This window comes from Bufo bufo, chromosome 3 (genome assembly GCF_905171765.1).
Source record: "Bufo bufo chromosome 3, aBufBuf1.1, whole genome shotgun sequence".
In the NCBI taxonomy this organism is placed as follows: Eukaryota; Metazoa; Chordata; class Amphibia; order Anura; family Bufonidae; genus Bufo; species Bufo bufo.
Genome location: NC_053391.1, coordinates 694,654,018 through 694,675,401, shown reverse-complemented (window position 1 = coordinate 694,675,401; position 21,384 = coordinate 694,654,018). Strand labels below are relative to the sequence as shown.

At 39.6% G+C, this 21,384-nt stretch overlaps 2 protein-coding genes across 3 annotated transcripts in view; both read left to right on the top strand.

The window, feature by feature from the left end:
- Positions 1-21,384, top strand: part of LOC120996590 (transmembrane O-methyltransferase homolog) — a 372,830-nt gene that overhangs the window by 63,254 nt on the left and 288,192 nt on the right. The gene's annotated exons all lie outside the window — the stretch shown is intronic.
- Positions 206-21,307, top strand: LOC120996585 (oocyte zinc finger protein XlCOF7.1-like). 2 transcript variants are annotated; one of them, XM_040426610.1, is made up of 2 exons: positions 206-299; positions 19,548-21,307. In XM_040426610.1, the coding sequence occupies exon 2, from the start codon at positions 19,870-19,872 to the stop codon at positions 21,163-21,165; it is 1,296 nt and encodes a 431-aa protein (XP_040282544.1). In that variant the 5' UTR covers positions 206-299; positions 19,548-19,869; the 3' UTR covers positions 21,166-21,307. The 2 variants fall into 2 exon arrangements, with proteins under 2 accessions (XP_040282544.1, XP_040282545.1); XM_040426611.1 differs by lacking the exon at positions 206-299 and adding an exon at positions 3,876-3,914.

The following is a 21,384-nucleotide window of genomic DNA, read 5'->3' as shown; positions in this document are numbered from 1 at the left end:
CGCCCACTACTGCCTCTATTAGTGATGGGATTCCCGCTCTGTGGCTCCACATGGAATTTCACTGTCCCGCCCCTCTCCCTCACTGTCCCGCCCCTCTTCCTCACTGTCCCGCCCCTCTTCCTCACTGTCCCGCCCCTCTTCCTCACTGTCCCGCCCCTCTCCCTCACTGTCCCGCCCCCTCTTTCTTAAGGTGGAGAAGAAGAGTTTAGAAGAATCCGCTTCTCTTTGGCTCAGTGTCCGGCGCCGATCACTATTCTACAGCCTCCTGCACAGAGAGCACCCCCCGAACTGCTCCAGAGGTAAGTGCTCCTGTGTGAGGTGTGTACTGTATATATGTAATATGTGTGAGGTGTGTACTGTGTGTATGTAATATGTGTGAGGTGTGTACTGTGTGTATGTAATATGTGTGAGGTGTGTACTGTGTGTATGTAATATGTGTGAGGTGTGTACTGTGTGTATGTAATATGTGTGAGGTATGTACTGTGTGTATGTAATATGTGTGAGGTATGTACTGTGTATGTAATATGTGTGAGGTGTGTACTGTGTATATGTAATATGTGTGAGGTATGTACTGTGTGTATGTAATATGTGTGAGGTGTGTACTGTGTGTATGTAATATGTGTGAGGTATGTACTGTGTGTATGTAATATGTGTGAGGTGTGTACTGTGTGTATGTAATATGTGTGAGGTATGTACTGTGTATGTAATATGTGTGAGGTATGTACTGTGTGTATGTAATATGTGTGAGGTGTGTACTGTGTGTATGTAGTATGTGTGAGGTATGTACTGTGTGTATGTAATATGTGTGAGGTATGTACTGTATGTAATATGTGTGAGGTATGTACTGTGTGTATGTAATATGTGTGAGGTATGTACTGTGTGTATGTAATATGTGTGAGGTGTGTACTGTGTGTATGTAATATGTGTGAGGTATGTACTGTGTATGTAATATGTGTGAGGTATGTACTGTGTGTATGTAATATGTGTGAGGTGTGTACTGTGTGTATGTAGTATGTGTGAGGTATGTACTGTGTGTATGTAATATGTGTGAGGTATGTACTGTATGTAATATGTGTGAGGTGTGTACTGTGTGTATGTAATATGTGTGAGGTATGTACTGTGTGTATGTAATATGTGTGAGGTATGTACTGTGTATGTAATATGTGTGAGGTATGTACTGTATATATGTAATATGTGTGAGGTGTGTACTGTGTGTTAGTGGCGTCGCTACAGGGGGACGAGGGGGGCGCAATTGCCCCCCCCCGGTGATTCCCCCCAAAGCAGGCCGGTGAATACTAATGAGCGCTTCCATTATAGAAGAGCTCATTAGTACCGAAGGACCAGGAAGCGGTGAACGCTCTGTACTTACCACTTCCTGGTCCTCGGCTGTGCGCGCCAGTTCAGAGCACAGTCGACTGAGGAGAGAGAAAATTGCAGGCATATGGAGGCTAATGAGGCATAAGGGCTGATATGGCGGCTGATATTGGAGTGATGAGAGGCATAATGAGGGCTAATGAGAGGCATAATAAGTGTCATCCACAGATGCCCCCATAACAGTGTGTCTTCCACAGATGCCCCCATAACACTGCGCCTGCGCACTGACGAGAGACAGAAAGAAGGGGAAAGAATCCGCGGAAGCGAGCAGAGGACGGCACAGCAGACGACTGAACAGCTTCTTTTGTAAGTAAATAGTTTTATTATAAATGTATCCCTGCAGACCGCAATTCTCTCGTATTTTGTAATCTTATTTCTATATACTTATTTTGTTTTTGCCCCCCCCATTTTTGACTGTGGTATCTTTGTGCCCCCCCTATATATTGTTCCTAGAGTCGCCACTGCTGTGTGTATGTAATATGTATGAGGTATGTACCATGTGTGAGGTATGTACTGTGTGTATGTACCATGTGTGAGGTATGTACTGTATATGTAATATATGTGAGATATGGATTGTGTATATGTAATATGTGTGAGGTGTGTACTGTGTGTATGTAATATGTGTGAGGTATGTACTGTGTGTATGTAATATGTGTGAGGTATGTACTGTGTGTATGTAATATGTGTGAGGTATGTACTGTGTGTATGTAATATGTGTGAGGTATGTACTGTGTGTATGTAATATGTGTGAGGTATGTACTGTGTATGTAATATGTGTGATGTATGTACTGTGTGTATGTAATATGTGTGAGGTGTGTACTGTATATATGTAATATGTGTGAGGTGTGTACTGTGTATGTAATATGTGTGAGGTGTGTACTGTGTGTATGTAATATGTGTGAGGTATGTACTGTGTGTATGTAATATGTGTGAGGTGTGTACTGTGTATGTAATATGTGTGAGGTGTGTACTGTGTGTATGTAATATGTGTGAGGTGTGTACCGTGTGTATGTAATATGTGTGAGGTATGTACCGTGTGTATGTAATATGTGTGAGGTATGTACCGTGTGTATGTAATATGTGTGAGGTGTGTACTGTGTGTATGTAATATGTGTGAGGTGTGTACTGTGTGTATGTAATGTGTGAGGTATGTACTGTGTGTATGTAATATGTGTGAGGTGTGTACTGTGTGTATGTAATATGTGAGGTATGTACTGTGTATGTAATATGTGTGAGGTATGTACTGTGTGTATGTAATATGTGTGAGGTGTGTACTGTGTGTATGTAATATGTGTGAGGTATGTACTGTGTGTATGTAATATGTGTGAGGTATGTACTGTGTGTATGTAATATGTGTGAGGTGTGTACTGTATATATGTAATATGTGTGAGGTATGTACTGTATATATGTAATATGTGTGAGGTATGTACTGTGTGTATGTAATATGTGTGAGGTATGTACTGTATATATGTAATATGTGTGAGGTATGTACTGTGTGTGTGTAATATGTGTGAGGTATGTACCGTGTGTATGTAATATGTGTGAGGTATGTACCGTGTGTATGTAATATGTGTGAGGTATGTACTGTGTGTATGTAATATGTGTGAGGTGTGTACTGTGTGTATGTAATATGTGTGAGGTATGTACTGTGTGTATGTAATATGTGTGAGGTATGTACTGTGTGTATGTAATATGTGTGAGGTATGTACTGTATGTAATATGTGTGAGGTATGTACTGTGTGTATGTAATATGTGTGAGGTATGTACTGTGTGTATGTAATATGTGTGAGGTATGTACTGTGTGTATGTAATATGTGTGAGGTGTGTACTGTGTGTATGTAATATGTGTGAGGTGTGTACTGTGTGTATGTAATATGTGTGAGGTGTGTACTGTGTGTATGTAATATGTGAGGTATGTACTGTGTATGTAATATGTGTGAGGTATGTACTGTGTGTATGTAATATGTGTGAGGTGTGTACTGTGTATGTAATATGTGTGAGGTATGTACTGTGTATGTAATATGTGTGAGGTATGTACTGTATATATGTAATATGTGTGAGGTGTGTACTGTGTGTTAGTGGCGTCGCTACAGGGGGACGAGGGGGGCGCAATTGCCCCCCCCCGGTGATTCCCCCCAAAGCAGGCCGGTGAATACTAATGAGCGCTTCCATTATAGAAGAGCTCATTAGTACCGAAGGACCAGGAAGCGGTGAACGCTCTGTACTTACCACTTCCTGGTCCTCGGCTGTGCGCGCCAGTTCAGAGCACAGTCGACTGAGGAGAGAGAAAATTGCAGGCATATGGAGGCTAATGAGGCATAAGGGCTGATATGGCGGCTGATATTGGAGTGATGAGAGGCATAATGAGGGCTAATGAGAGGCATAATAAGTGTCATCCACAGATGCCCCCATAACAGTGTGTCTTCCACAGATGCCCCCATAACACTGCGCCTGCGCACTGACGAGAGACAGAAAGAAGGGGAAAGAATCCGCGGAAGCGAGCAGAGGACGGCACAGCAGACGACTGAACAGCTTCTTCTGTAAGTAAATAGTTTTATTATAAATGTATCCCTGCAGACCGCAATTCTCTCGTATTTTGTAATCTTATTTCTATATACTTATTTTGTTTTTGCCCCCCCCATTTTTGACTGTGGTATCTTTGTGCCCCCCCCCCCTATATATTGTTCCTAGAGTCGCCACTGCTGTGTGTATGTAATATGTATGAGGTATGTACCATGTGTGAGGTATGTACTGTGTGTATGTAATATGTGTGAGGTATGTACTGTGTGTATGTAATATGTGTGAGGTGTGTACTGTGTGTATGTAATATGTGTGAGGTGTGTACTGTGTGTATGTAATATGTGTGAGGTATGTACTGTGTGTATGTAATATGTGTGAGGTATGTACTGTGTGTATGTAATATGTGTGAGGTGTGTACTGTGTATGTAATATGTGTGAGGTGTGTACTGTGTGTATGTAATATGTGTGAGGTATGTACTGTGTGTATGTAATATGTGTGAGGTATGTACTGTGTGTATGTAATATGTGTGAGGTGTGTACTGTGTGTATGTAATATGTGTGAGGTGTGTACTGTGTATATAATATGTGTGAGGTATGTACTGTGTGTATGTAATATGTGTGAGGTGTGTAATATGTGTGAGGTGTGTACTGTGTATGTAATATGTGTGAGGTGTGTACTGTGTGTATGTAATATGTGTGAGGTGTGTACTGTGTATATGTAATATGTGTGAGGTATGTACTGTGTGTATGTAATATGTGTGAGGTATGTACTGTGTATGTAATATGTGTGAGGTATGTACTGTGTGTATGTAATATGTGTGAGGTGTGTACTGTGTGTATGTGATATGTGTGAGGTATGTACTGTGTATATGTAATATGTGTGAGGTGTGTACTGTGTGTATGTAATATGTGTGAGGTATGTACTGTGTGTATGTAATATGTGTGAGGTATGTACTGTGTGTATGTAATATGTGTGAGGTATGTACTGTGTGTATGTAATATGTGTGAGGTATGTACTGTGTATGTAATATGTGTGAGGTGTGTACTGTGTGTATGTAATATGTGTGAGGTATGTACTGTGTGTATGTAATATGTGTGAGGTATGTACTGTGTATGTAATATGTGTGAGGTATGTACTGTGTATGTAATATGTGTGAGGTATGTACTGTGTATGTAATATGTGTGAGGTATGTACTGTGTGTATGTAATATGTGTGAGGTGTGTACTGTGTGTATGTAATATGTGTGAGGTGTGTACTGTGTGTATGTAATATGTGTGAGGTATGTACTGTGTGTATGTAATATGTGTGAGGTATGTACTGTGTGTATGTAATATGTGTGAGGTATGTACTGTGTATGTAATATGTGTGAGGTATGTACTGTGTATGTAATATGTGTGAGGTATGTACTGTGTGTATGTAATATGTGTGAGGTGTGTACTGTGTGTATGTAATATGTGTGAGGTGTGTACTGTGTGTATGTAATATGTGTGAGGTATGTACTGTGTATGTAATATGTGTGATGTATGTACTGTATGTATGTAATATGTGTGAGGTGTGTACTGTGTGTATGTAATATGTGTGATGTATGTACCGTGTGTATGTAATATGTGTGAGGTATGTACCGTGTGTATGTAATATGTGTGAGGTGTGTACTGTGTGTATGTAATATGTGTGAGGTATGTACTGTGTATGTAATATGTGTGAGGTATGTACCGTGTGTATGTAATATGTGTGAGGTATGTACTGTGTGTATGTAATATGTGTGAGGTGTGTACTGTGTGTATGTAATATGTGTGAGGTGTGTACTGTGTGTATGTAATATGTGTGAGGTGTGTACTGTATATATGTAATATGTGTGAGGTATGTACTGTGTATGTAATATGTGTGAGGTATGTACTGTATATATGTAATATGTGTGAGGTGTGTACTGTATGTATGTAATATGTGTGAGGTATGTACTGTGTGTATGTAATATGTGTGAGGTATGTACTGTATGTAATATGTGTGAGGTGTGTACTGTGTGTATGTAATATGTGTGAGGTGTGTACTGTGTGTATGTAATATGTGTGAGGTATGTACTGTGTGTATGTAATATGTGTGAGGTGTGTACTGTGTGTATGTAATATGTGTGAGGTGTGTACTGTGTGTATGTAATATGTGTGAGGTGTGTACTGTATATATGTAATATGTGTGAGGTATGTACTGTATATATGTAATATGTGTGAGGTGTGTACTGTGTGTATGTAATATGTGTGAGGTATGTACTGTGTGTATGTAATATGTGTGAGGTATGTACTGTGTGTATGTAATATGTGTGAGGTATGTACTGTATGTAATATGTGTGAGGTGTGTACTGTGTGTATGTAATATGTGTGAGGTATGTACTGTGTATGTAATATGTGTGAGGTATGTACTGTGTGTATGTAATATGTGTGAGGTGTGTACTGTGTGTATGTAATATGTGTGAGGTGTGTACTGTGTGTATGTAATATGTGTGAGGTGTGTACTGTATATATGTAATATGTGTGAGGTATGTACTGTATATATGTAATATGTGTGAGGTGTGTACTGTGTGTATGTAATATGTGTGAGGTATGTACTGTGTGTATGTAATATGTGTGAGGTATGTACTGTATGTAATATGTGTGAGGTGTGTACTGTGTGTATGTAATATGTGTGAGGTGTGTACTGTGTGTATGTAATATATGTGAGGTATGTACTGTATGTATGTAATATGTGTGAGGTATGTACTGTGTGTATGTAATATGTGTGAGGTATGTACTGTATGTATGTAATATGTGTGAGGTGTGTACTGTGTGTATGTAATATGTGTGAGGTGTGTACTGTGTGTATGTAATATGTGTGAGGTGTGTACTGTATGTAATATGTGTGAGGTATGTACTGTGTGTATGTAATATGTGTGAGGTATGTACTGTGTGTATGTAATATGTGTGAGGTGTGTACTGTGTGTATGTAATATGTGTGAGGTATGTACTGTATGTATGTAATATGTGTGAGGTGTGTACTGTGTGTATGTAATATGTGTGAGGTGTGTACTGTGTGTATGTAATATGTGTGAGGTATGTACTGTGTGTATGTAATATGTGTGAGGTATGTACTGTGTGTATGTAATATGTGTGAGGTATGTACTGTGTGTATGTAATATGTGTGAGGTATGTACTGTGTGTATGTAATATGTGTGAGGTATGTACTGTGTGTATGTAATATGTGTGAGGTGTGTACTGTGTGTATGTAATATGTGTGAGGTATGTACTGTATATATGTAATATGTGTGAGGTGTGTACTGTGTGTTAGTGGCGTCGCTACAGGGGGACGAGGGGGGCGCAATTGCCCCTCCCCGGTGATTCCCCCCAAAGCAGGCCGGTGAATACTAATGAGCGCTTCCATTATAGAAGAGCTCATTAGTACCGAAGGACCAGGAAGCGGTGAACGCTCTGTACTTACCACTTCCTGGTCCTCGGCTGTGCGCGCCAGTTCAGAGCACAGTCGACTGAGGAGAGAGAAAATTGCAGGCATATGGAGGCTAATGAGGCATAAGGGCTGATATGGCGGCTGATATTGGAGTGATGAGAGGCATAATGAGGGCTAATGAGAGGCATAATAAGTGTCATCCACAGATGCCCCCATAACAGTGTGTCTTCCACAGATGCCCCCATAACACTGCGCCTGCGCACTGACGAGAGACAGAAAGAAGGGGAAAGAATCCGCGGAAGCGAGCAGAGGACGGCACAGCAGACGACTGAACAGCTTCTTTTGTAAGTAAATAGTTTTATTATAAATGTATCCCTGCATACCGCAATTCTCTCGTATTTTGTAATCTTATTTCTATATACTTATTTTGTTTTTGCCCCCCCCATTTTTGACTGTGGTATCTTTGTGCCCCCCCCCTATATATTGTTCCTAGAGTCGCCACTGCTGTGTGTATGTAATATGTATGAGGTATGTACCATGTGTGAGGTATGTACTGTATATGTAATATATGTGAGATATGGATTGTGTATATGTAATATGTGTGAGGTGTGTACTGTGTGTATGTAATATGTGTGAGGTATGTACTGTGTGTATGTAATATGTGTGAGGTGTGTACTGTGTGTATGTAATATGTGTGAGGTGTGTACTGTGTGTATGTAATATGTGTGAGGTGTGTACTGTGTGTATGTAATATGTGTGAGGTGTGTACTGTGTGTATGTAATATGTGTGAGGTGTGTACTGTGTGTATGTAATATGTGTGAGGTATGTACTGTGTGTATGTAATATGTGTGAGGTGTGTACTGTGTGTATGTAATATGTGTGAGGTATGTACTGTGTGTATGTAATATGTGTGAGGTATGTACTGTGTGTATGTAATATGTGTGAGGTGTGTACCGTGTGTATGTAATATGTGTGAGGTGTGTACCGTGTGTATGTAATATGTGTGAGGTGTGTACCGTGTGTATGTAATATGTGTGAGGTGTGTACTGTGTGTATGTAATATGTGTGAGGTGTGTACTGTGTGTATGTAATATGTGTGAGGTGTGTACTGTATGTATGTAATATGTGTGAGGTATGTACTGTGTGTATGTAATATGTGTGAGGTGTGTACTGTGTGTATGTAATATGTGTGAGGTGTGTACTGTGTGTATGTAATATGTGTGAGGTGTGTACTGTATGTATGTAATATGTGTGAGGTGTGTACTGTATGTATGTAATATGTGTGAGGTATGTACTGTGTGTATGTAATATGTGTGAGGTGTGTACTGTGTGTATGTAATATGTGTGAGGTATGTACTGTGTGTATGTAATATGTGTGAGGTGTGTACTGTGTGTATGTAATATGTGTGAGGTATGTACTGTGTATGTAATATGTGTGAGGTATGTACTGTGTGTATGTAATATGTGTGAGGTATGTACCGTGTGTATGTAATATGTGTGAGGTATGTACTGTATGTATGTAATATGTGTGAGGTGTGTACTGTGTGTATGTAATATGTGTGAGGTATGTACTGTATATATGTAATATGTGTGAGGTATGTACTGTATGTATGTAATATGTGTGAGGTGTGTACTGTGTGTGTAATATATGTCGGATATGGATTGTGTATATGTAATATATGTGAGGTGTGTACTGTGTGTATGTAATATGTGTACAGATATATAGTATATACAGCAGTGTACTGATATGTGAGGTACGAGGTATAATACATGCAGTGTGTACAGATATATAGTATATACAGCAGTGTACTGATATGTGAGGTACGAGGTATAATACATGCAGTGTGTACAGATATATAGTATATGCAGCAGTGTACTGATATGTGAGGTACGAGGTATAATAGATGCAGTGTGTACAGATATATATTATATATAGCAGTGTACTTATGTGAGGTACGAGGTATAATAGATGCATTGTGTACAGATATATAGTATATACAGCAGTGTACTGATATGTGAGGTACGAGGTATAATAGATGCAGTGTGTACAGATATATAGTATATACAGCAGTGTACTGATATGTGAGGTACGAGGTATAATAGATGCAGTGTGTACAGATCTATAGTATATACAGCAGTGTACTGATATGTGAGGTACGAGGTATAATAGATGCGGTGTGTACAGATATATAGTATATACAGCAGTGTACTGATATGTGAGGTACGAGGTATAATAGATGCAGTGTGTACAGATATATAGTATATACAGCAGTGTACTGATATGTGAGGTACGAGGTATAATAGATGCAGTGTGTACAGGTATATACTATATACAGCAGTGTACTGATATGTGAGGTACGAGGTATAATAGATGCAGTGTGTACAGGTATATAGTATATACAGCAGTGTACTGATATGTGAGGTACGAGGTATAATAGATGCAGTGTGTACAGGTATATAGTATATACAGCTGTGTACTGATATGTGCGGTACGAGGTATAATAGATGCAGTGTGTACAGATATATACTATATACAGCAGTGTACTGATATGTGAGGTACGAGGTGTAATAGATGCAGTGTGTACAGGTATATAGTATATACAGCAGTGTACTGATACGTGAGGTACGAGGTGTAATAGATGCAGTGTGTACAGATATATACTATATACAGCAGTGTACTGATATGTGAGGTATGAGGTATAATAGATACAGTGTGTACAGATATATAGTATATACAGCAGTGTACTGATATGAGGTACGAGGTATAATAGATGCAGTGTGTACAGATCTATAGTATATACAGCAGTGTACTGATATGTGAGGTACGAGGTATAATAGATGCAGTGTGTACAGGTATATACTATATACAGCAGTGTACTGATATGTGAGGTACGAGGTATAATAGATGCAGTGTGTACAGGTATATAGTATATACAGCAGTGTACTGATATGTGAGGTACGAGGTATAATAGATGCAGTGTGTACAGATATATAGTATATACAGCAGTGTACTGATATGTGAGGTACGAGGTATAATAGATGCAGTGTGTACAGATATATAGTATATACAGCAGTGTACTGATATGTGAGGTACGAGGTATAATAGATGCAGTGTGTACAGATATATAGTATATACAGCAGTGTACTGATATGTGAGGTATGAGGTATAATAGATTCAGTGTGTACAGATATATAGTATATACAGCAGTGTACTGATATGTGAGGTACGAGGTATAATAGATGCAGTGTGTACAGATATACAGTATATACAGCAGTGTACTGATATGTGAGGTACGAGGTATAATAGATGCAGTGTGTACAGATATATAGTATATACAGCAGTGTACTGATATGTGAGGTACGAGGTATAATAGATGCAGTGTGTACAGGTATATAGTATATACAGCAGTGTACTGATATGTGAGGTACGAGGTATAATAGATGCAATGTGTACAGATATATAGTATATACAGCAGTGTACTGATATGTGAGGTACGAGGTATAATAGATGCAGTGTGTACAGATATATAGTATATACAGCAATGTACTGATATGTGAGGTACGAGGTATAGATGCAGTGTGTACAGATATATAGTATATACAGCAGTGTGCTGATATGTGAGGTACGAGGTATAATAGATGCAGTGTGTACAGATATATAGTATATACAGCAGTGTGCTGATATGTGAGGTACGAGGTATAATGCAGTGTGTACAGATATATAGTATATACAGCAGTGTACTGATATGTGAGGTACGAGGTATAATAGATGCAGTGTGTACAGATATATAGTATATACAGCAGTGTGCTGATATGTGAGGTACGAGGTATAATAGATGCAGTGTGTACAGATATATAGTATATACAGCAGTGTGCTGATATGTGAGGTACGAGGTATAATGCAGTGTGTACAGATATATAGTATATACAGCAGTGTCCTGATACGTGAGGTACGAGGTATAATAGATGCGGTGTGTACAGATATATAGTATATACCGCAGTTTACTGATATGTGAGGTATGAGGTATAATAGATGCAGTGTGTACAGGTATATAGTATATACAGCAGTGTACTGATATGTGAGGTACGAGGTATAATAGATGCAGTGTGTACAGATATATAGTATATACAGCAGTGTACTGATATGTGAGGTATGAGGTATAATAGATTCAGTGTGTACAGATATATAGTATATACAGCAGTGTACTGATATGTGAGGTACGAGGTATAATAGATGCAGTGTGTACAGATATACAGTATATACAGCAGTGTACTGATATGTGAGGTACGAGGTATAATAGATGCAGTGTGTACAGATATATAGTATATACAGCAGTGTACTGATATGTGAGGTACGAGGTATAATAGATGCAGTGTGTACAGGTATATAGTATATACAGCAGTGTACTGATATGTGAGGTACGAGGTATAATAGATGCAATGTGTACAGATATATAGTATATACAGCAGTGTACTGATATGTGAGGTACGAGGTATAATAGATGCAGTGTGTACAGATATATAGTATATACAGCAATGTACTGATATGTGAGGTACGAGGTATAGATGCAGTGTGTACAGATATATAGTATATACAGCAGTGTGCTGATATGTGAGGTACGAGGTATAATAGATGCAGTGTGTACAGATATATAGTATATACAGCAGTGTGCTGATATGTGAGGTACGAGGTATAATGCAGTGTGTACAGATATATAGTATATACAGCAGTGTACTGATATGTGAGGTACGAGGTATAATAGATGCAGTGTGTACAGATATATAGTATATACAGCAGTGTGCTGATATGTGAGGTACGAGGTATAATAGATGCAGTGTGTACAGATATATAGTATATACAGCAGTGTGCTGATATGTGAGGTACGAGGTATAATGCAGTGTGTACAGATATATAGTATATACAGCAGTGTCCTGATACGTGAGGTACGAGGTATAATAGATGCGGTGTGTACAGATATATAGTATATACCGCAGTTTACTGATATGTGAGGTACGAGGTATAATAGATGCAGTGTGTACAGATCTATAGTATATACAGCAGTGTACTGATATGTGAGGTACGAGGTATAATAGATGCAGTGTGTACAGATATATAGTGTATACAGCAGTGTACTGATATGTGAGGTACGAGGTATAATAGATGCAGTGTGTACAGGTATATAGTATATACAGCAGTGTCCTGATACCTGAGGTACGAGGTATAATAGATGCAGTGTGTACAGATATATAGTATATACAGTAGTGTACTGATATGTGAGGTATGAGGTATAATAGATACAGTGTGTACAGGTATATAGTATATACAGCAGTGTACTGATATGAGGTACGAGGTATAATAGATGCAGTGTGTACAGATCTATAGTATATACAGCAGTGTACTGATATGAGGTACGAGGTATAATAGATGCAGTGTGTACAGATCTATAGTATATACAGCAGTGTACTGATATGTGAGGTACGAGGTATAATAGATGCAGTGTGTACAGATCTATAGTATATACAGCAGTGTACTGATATGTGAGGTATAATAGATGCAGTGTACAGATATATAGTATATACAGCAGTGTACTGATATGTGAGGTATGAGGTATAATAGATACAGCAGTGTACTGATATGAGGTACGAGGTATAATAGATGCAGTGTGTACAGATCTATAGTATATACAGCAGTGTACTGATATGTGAGGTACGAGGTATAATAGATGCAGTGTGTACAGATATATAGTATATACAGCAGTGTACTGATATGTGAGGTACGAGGTATAATAGATGTAGTGTGTACAGATATATAGTATATACAGCAGTGTACTGATATGTGAGGTACGAGGTATAATAGATGTAGTGTGTACAGATATATAGTATATACAGCAGTGTACTGATATGTGAGGTACGAGGTATAATAGATGCAGTGTGTACAGATATATAGTATATACAGCAGTGTACTGATATGTGAGGTACGAGGTATAATAGATGCAGTGTGTACAGATATATAGTATATACAGCAGTGTACTGATATGTGAGGTACGAGGTATAATAGATGCAGTGTGTACAGATCTATAGTATATACAGCAGTGTACTGATATGTGAGGTACGGGGTATAATATATGCAGTGTGTACAGATATATATAGTATATACAGCAGTGTACTGATATGTGAGGTACGAGGTATAATATATGCAGTGTGTACAGATATATAGTATATACAGCAGTGTACTGATATGAGGTACGAGGTATAATAGATGCAGTGTGTACAGATATATAGTATATACAGCAGTGTACTGATATGTGAGGTACGAGGTATAATAGATGCAGTGTACAGATATATAGTATATACAGTAGTGTACTGATATGTGAGGTACGAGGTATAATAGATGCAGTGTACAGGTATATAGTATATAGCAGTGTACTGATATGTGAGGTATGAGGTATAATAGATGCAGTGTGTACAGATATATAGTATATACAGCAGTGTACTGATATGTGAGGTACGAGGTATAATAGATGCAGTGTGTACAGGTATATAGTATATACAGCAGTGTACTGATATGTGAGGTACGAGGTATAATAGATGCAGTGTGCACAGGTATATAGTATATACAGCAGTGTACTGATATGTGAGGTACGAGGTATAATAGATGCAGTGTGTACAGATGTATAGTATATACAGCAGTGAACTGATATGTGAGGTACGAGGTATAATAGATGCAGTGTGTACAGGTATATAGTATATACAGCAGTGTACTGATATGTGAGGTACGAGGTATAATAGATGCAGTGTGTACAGATATATAGTATATACAGCAGTGTACTGATATGTGAGGTACGAGGTATAATAGATGCAGTGTGTACAGATATATAGTATATACAGCAGTGTACTGATATGAGGTACGAGGTATAATAGATGCAGTGTGTACAGATCTATAGTATATACAGCAGTGTACTGATATGTGAGGTACGGGGTATAATATATGCAGTGTGTACAGATATATATAGTATATACAGCAGTGTACTGATATGTGAGGTACGAGGTATAATATATGCAGTGTGTACAGATATATAGTATATACAGCAGTGTACTGATATGTGAGGTACGAGGTATAATAGATGCAGTGTACAGATATATAGTATATACAGTAGTGTACTGATATGTGAGGTACGAGGTATAATAGATGCAGTGTACAGGTATATAGTATATAGCAGTGTACTGATATGTGAGGTATGAGGTATAATAGATGCAGTGTGTACAGGTATATAGTATATACAGCAGTGTACTGATATGTGAGGTACGAGGTATAATAGATGCAGTGTGTACAGGTATATAGTATATACAGCAGTGTACTGATATGTGAGGTACGAGGTATAATAGATGCAGTGTGCACAGGTATATAGTATATACAGCAGTGAACTGATATGTGAGGTACGAGGTATAATAGATGCAGTGTGTACAGATATATAGTATATACAGCAGTGTACTGATATGTGAGGTACGAGGTATAATAGATGCAGTGTGTACAGATATATAGTATATACAGCAGTGTTCTGATATGTGAGGTACGAGGTATAATAGATGCAGTGTACAGGTATATAGTATATACAGCAGTGTACTGATATGTGAGGTACGAGGTATAATAGATGCAGTGTGTACAGGTATATAGTATATACAGCAGTGTACTGATATGTGAGGTACGAGGTATAATAGATGCAGTGTGTACAGATATATAGTATATACAGCAGTGTACTGATATGTGAGGTACGAGGTATAATAGACGCAGTGTGTACAGGTATATAGTGTATACAGCAGTGCACTGATATGTGAGGTACGAGGTATAATAGATGCAGTGTGTACAGGTATATAGTATATACAGCAGTGTACTGATATGTGAGGTATAATAGATGCAGTGTGTACAGATATATAGTATATACAGCAGTGTACTGATATGTGAGGTACGAGGTATAATAGACGCAGTGTGTACAGGTATATAGTATATACAGCAGTGTACTGATATGTGAGGTACGAGGTATAATAGATGCAGTGTGTACAGGTATATAGTATATACAGCAGTGTACTGATATGTGAGGTACGAGGTATAATAGATGCAGTGTGTACAGGTATATAGTATATACAGCAGTGTACTGATATGTGAGGTATGATGTATAATAGATGCAGTGTGTACAGGTATATAGTATATACAGCAGTGTACTGATATGTGAGGTACGAGGTATAATAGATGCAGTGTGTACAGATATATAGTGTATACAGCAGTGCACTGATATGTGAGGTACGAGGTATAATAGATGCAGTGTGTACAGGTATATAGTATATACAGCAGTGTACTGATATGTGAGGTACGAGGCATAATAGATGCAGTGTGTACAGGTATATAGTATATACAGCAGTGTACTGATATGTGAGGTACGAGGTATAATAGACGCAGTGTGTACAGGTATATAGTGTATACAGCAGTGTACTGATATGTGAGGTATGATGTATAATAGATGCAGTGTGTACAGGTATATAGTATATACAGCAGTGTACTGATATGTGAGGTATGATGTATAATAGATGCAGTGTGTACAGGTATATAGTATATACAGCAGTGTACTGATATGTGAGGTATGATGTATAATAGATGCAGTGTGTACAGGTATACTGTGTGATATATGCAATGTACTTGATGTGAGACTGTAACGGACCGTTCAGCACACGGCTCCGTTCAGACGATATCCCCCTTTCCAATGCACAGGCAGCTCCTGCAAGCACCAGTCTGCCGAACTGCAAACTACACGAATCCTTCAACTCCGGAACAGGAAACACACGAACACTGGAAACCGCGGAGCAGGAAAAGCCTACACTCGGCTTACACTCCTGGCCATCAGCAAACAATCCAATCCCCCCAATAACAAGACGACACTTCGTTTTGAGGTCAAGCAGAACTGACTGTCCTGGCACCTACAGCCCACAGGGGTTTGAAATACAACCAATCAATATATTACAACACATACAATGTAAGTACAGCAGCCACTCGGACACAATGGGACAATAGAAACACACCCAGCATATTCCTCCCCTCTGTCTAGGAGATAATTGAGTCCATTTCTGTATCTACACAACTATCTCCTAAGCTGAAAAGTTACACTTCTTATAAATTGTTACAACTTTGTGAGTTTACATTGTCCATACATATAAGGCTACTTTCACACTAGCGTTCAGACTGGATCCCTCTGATGTTTCATCAGACGGATCCGCTCCGATAATGCAGACGTTCGCATCCGTTCAGAACGGATCCGTCTGCATTAAAACTTAGAAAATTTTCTAAGTATGAAAGTAGCCTGAGCGGATCCGTTCAGACTTTACATTGTAAGTCAATGGGGAACGGATCCGCTTGAAGATTGAGCCATTTGGTGTCATCTTCAAGCGGATCCGTCCCCATTGACTTACATTGTAAGTTTGGACGGATCCGCTCGCCTCCGCACGGCCAGGCGGACACCCGAATGCTGCAAGCAGCGTTCAGGTGTCCGCTCACTGAGCGGAGCGGAGGCTGAGCGCTGGCAGGCGGATGCATTCTCAGTGGATCCGCCTCCATTGAGAATGCATTGCGGCCGGGCGGCTGCGTTCAGGACCGCTCGTGAGCCCCTTCAAACGGTGCGCACGAGCGGACACCTGAACGCAGGTGTGAAAGTAGCCTAACTTATATCAATTTAAAGGCGAACTTTTATAATATGTAAATTAGGTCTCTACCAGCAAGTAGGGCGTCTACTTGCTGGTAGCAGCCGCAGAAAACCGCCCCCTCGTCGTGTTGATTGACAGGGCCAGCCGCGATCTCCTCCTCCGGCCGGCCCTGTCAGTATTTCAAAAATCACGCGCCTGTGTTGATTCAGCGCAGGCGCTCTGACATAAGGAGGTTCGCCTCCTCAACACAGGCGCGCGATTTTTGAAATACTGACAGGGCCGGCCGGAGGAGGAGATCGCGGCTGACCCTGTCAATTAACACGACGAGGGGGCGGTTTTCTGCGGCTGCTACCAGCAAGTAGACGCCCTACTTGCTGGTAGAGACCTAATTTACATATTATAAAAGTTTGTTTTTAGAAGAAACTGCTGAAGCAAAGTAAGACCATTATATTTTCATATATCGCAATATAAGTAATTTAACTAGCCCAAAAAAAAAAAATATGACTTTAGTGGGGTGACAGAAGCCCTTTAACCAGTATAACTTGGGGACAAACCGATCTAAAATTCACTTGAATAGGTTCAGGGGTTTAAAAGTTAGTAAAAGTATCTTAAAGGGCCGTAATCAGTGCCGCTGCCGCTCGTCTGCCCGGCCGGCCTGGATTACGATAACAGCCCTGTGAGTAGGATGGATATATTGTATGTTCTACTACAGAGGGGGCCTCATGAATAGAATCATTATTCATTTTACACATTCTATAACTGTACTGGAGCGGCGGGGCCGGAGCACAGTGAACGCACCGGCCCCCAGCTCCTCCTCCCAGTCCCTCCCCGCTGATACATCGCAGCCTGCGATGCTGGAGGGAGCGGTGGGGCGGGGCTATAGTACAGTGACCGCACCGCCCCACCGCTATTGCCGGCCCCCAGCTCCAGGCCCTGAACGAGCCCCCCTTTACGGAGCCTGGCGCCCCCCACTATTTGAGAAGCACTGGATTAGAGGAACTTGTCTGAAAAGTAGTTTTTATTGTGAGATTGCCTATTATTATAGTGTCCTTGTGGCACTATGAGATGCTTCATTAAATAAAAAAAAATCAAAGTAAAAAAAAACACTTAAAAAGGCCAGAATTGCTGCTCTTGTGGAATACCACCAGGAAGAATACGGCTTATTGCGGCTAGCCGGGAGAATTAATGGCTTCAATCGCACAAAGGAAAATGCTCAAATAGGGATAGGCCCCCACTCATCTTCTACACATGGCCATCCTAAACCGTACATACAGGTCTAATCCTTATTGGATGGGTTAATCTCTCTCTAATCCCCCGTTGGATACACCCATGCATGAACAACACGTGCTTTCTCCATGTTCGTCCTAGCCAACATCTGCCATCCATTACCAGAACATTCTTCATCCTGTCTAATCTATAGCCCCTCACCCAAGTGAGTTCTACCCCCCCCCCCCCACCTTTTTGAATGTGTACATACACATAAGATTTCTCCTTCACTCTTTGCTTATTTGCCACCAAAAAGGAATAAAAAGAAATCAAAAAATGTTATGTACCCCCCAAAGTGTACCAATGAAAACAAGTCTTCCTTCAAAAATCAAGCCCTAATACAGCTCCATAGAAAGAAAATTCAGCGATGGTGTAATAAAACGTAAAAAAACAATGTAAGTGTGTTTGGTATCGGTGTAATACTATTGACCAAGAGAGTAATGTTATTGAGTTATTTATGCTTAAAAATGAAAGCCACAAAATTTATCATGTAAAAACTCTGTGGCAGTATTGCTGTTTTTCCCATCCCCCCCCCTCCCTGAAAGAGTTAAAGGGGTTGTCTCATCATAGACAATGGGGGCATATCGCTAGGATATTCCCCCATTGTCTTATAGGTGTGGGTCCAACACCTATATAGAGAACATTGCCCCGAAAGTTAAGGAGGGCGCATGCGCAGCCGCCCTCCATTCATTTCTATGGGGCTGCTGGCTCGGCTATTTCCGTTGAGCCCATAAAATTGAAAAGGAGTGGTAGGCGGTCATGCGTGGTACGCTCCCATTCACTTCTATGGGGAGCTGGCTTGGTGGTGGCCGGACCGGAGTCCTCCAGCCAACGCCTTCCGGGGCTCCGTTGCCGATATAGGTGTGGGACCTGCATCTATAAGACAATGGGGGCATATCCTAGCGATATGCCCCCATTGTCTGAGACAACCCCTTTAATAAAAGTTAATCTGTCAGTAATGTGTACCCCAAAATGGCACCATTAAAAAACACAAAACAAGCCCCCATACGGTTACATAGATGGAAAAATAAAAAAGTTATAGCTCTTGGAAGGTGACGAGGCAAAAAAATCGCTTTGTCATTCAGGCCCGAAACAGGCTTCAATATTGCTGACTGCATTTTATTGCACTACTTTTATTTATTTCATGCTTTTCTGTGAGACTAGGAAAAAATAATTTTTTGATATCTTGCTCATTTTGAGTTTTCACATAGAAATGATATAATATCAATTATTTTGTTTGGGAAACTGTCATTTGTTCTCCAGGTGAAGACGGCACGAGAGGCTCCCATGGATATCTCCTTGATCTCCCTATTATGATGTAGAAAATAAACCTTTTAGTCTCTCCATACATGAGAGAATTCACATCAAAAGACTATTTCTTCATATTTAGAAAGTAGGAAATATTGTCCTAAAGAAATCATAACTTAAAAGATAAAGATTCACACAGTAGAGAAGCCATTTTCATGTTCAGATTGTGGAAGATGTTTTAACCATACATCAGCTCTTGTTTATCCGAGAATTCACACGGGAGAAGCCATTTTCATGTCCCGGGTGTGGACAGTGTTTTGGTCAGGAATCAAATGTTATGGAGCCTCAAAGAAGTCACACAAGGAAGAAGCCATTTGTATGTTCTGAATGTGACAAATGTTTTACCAAGAATTCCAGTCTTATAGAACATCTAAGAACTCACACAGGAGAGAAGCCATTTTCGTGTCCTGAATGTGAACAGTGTTTTGGTTATAAATCAAGTCTTAAGGAACATCTAAAAGTTCACACAGGGGAGAAGCCATTTTCATGTTCTGAATGTGACAAATGTTTTACCCAGAATTACTATCTTATAGCTCATCTAAGAACTCACACAGGAGAGAAGCCATTTTCATGTCCTGAATGTGAACATTGTTTTGGTTATAAATCAAATCTTATGGAACATCTAAGAACTCACACAGGACAGAAGCCATTTTCATGTCCTGAATGTGAACAGTGTTTTGGTTATAAATCAAATCTTATGGAACATCTAAGAACTCACACAGGACAGAAGCCATTTTCATGTCCTGAATGTGAACAGTGTTTTCGTTATAAATCAAATCTTGTGAAACATCTAAGAATTCACACAGGGGAGAAGCCATTTGTGTGTTTTGAATGTGGGAAAGGTTTTACAGCTCAAACAAGTCTTGTTGTACATCAGAGAAAACACACAGGGGAGAAGCCATATTCATGCTCGGAATGTAGAAGATGTTTTGCCAATACATCGGCTCTTGCTCGTCATATGAAAACTCACAAAGGGGAGAAGCTATTTTCATGTCTAGAGTGTGAGAAGTGTTTTAATAGTAAACAAACTCTTGAAAATCATCTAAGAACTCACACAGGAGAGAAGCCATTTTCATGTCCAGAGTGTGAGAAGTGTTTTAATAGTAAATCATCTCTTGAAAATCATCTAAGAAGTCACACAGGGGAGAAGCCATTTTCGTGCTCAGAATGTGGAAGTTGTTTTGCCTCTAAATCAGCTCTTGCTTATCATGTGAAAACCCACACAGGTGAGAGGTCATTTTCATGTCCTGAATGTAAAAAGTGTTTTGGTCATAAAACAAGTCTTCAATATCATCTAAGAAGTCACACAGGGGAGAAGCCATTTTCATGCTCGGAATGTGGAAGATGTTATACCGATAGATCAGGTCTAGTTTATCATCTGAAAACTCACACAGGAGATGAGCCATATGCATGTCCAGAATGTAAACAATGTTTTGGTCACAAATCAGTTCTTAAGCAACATTTAAGAACTCACGCCGGGAAGAAGCCATTTTCATGCCCTGAATGTGAGAAGTGTTTTAGTCAGAGATCAGGTCTTGCGCGACATTTAAGAGCTCACACCAGAAATAAGTAATTTTTTGTGTACTTAATGTGAGAAGTGTTTCTCAGAAATCATATCTTATAGACCATCTAAGAACCCACACAGAGAAGAAGCCATTTTCTTGTCCTAAATGTGGAAAATATTTTGCCCAGAAATCATAGCTAGTCATCCATAAGAGAAGTCACATAGGGGAGAAGCCCTATTCATGTTCAGAATGTGGGAGATGTTTTACATATAAATCACATCTTTGCC

What these genes read in the sequence shown, in the direction of transcription:
- LOC120996585 (XM_040426610.1), top strand. Translation starts at nt 19,870, where the DNA reads ATGGAGCCTCAAAGAAGTCACACAAGGAAGAAGCCATTTGTATGTTCT.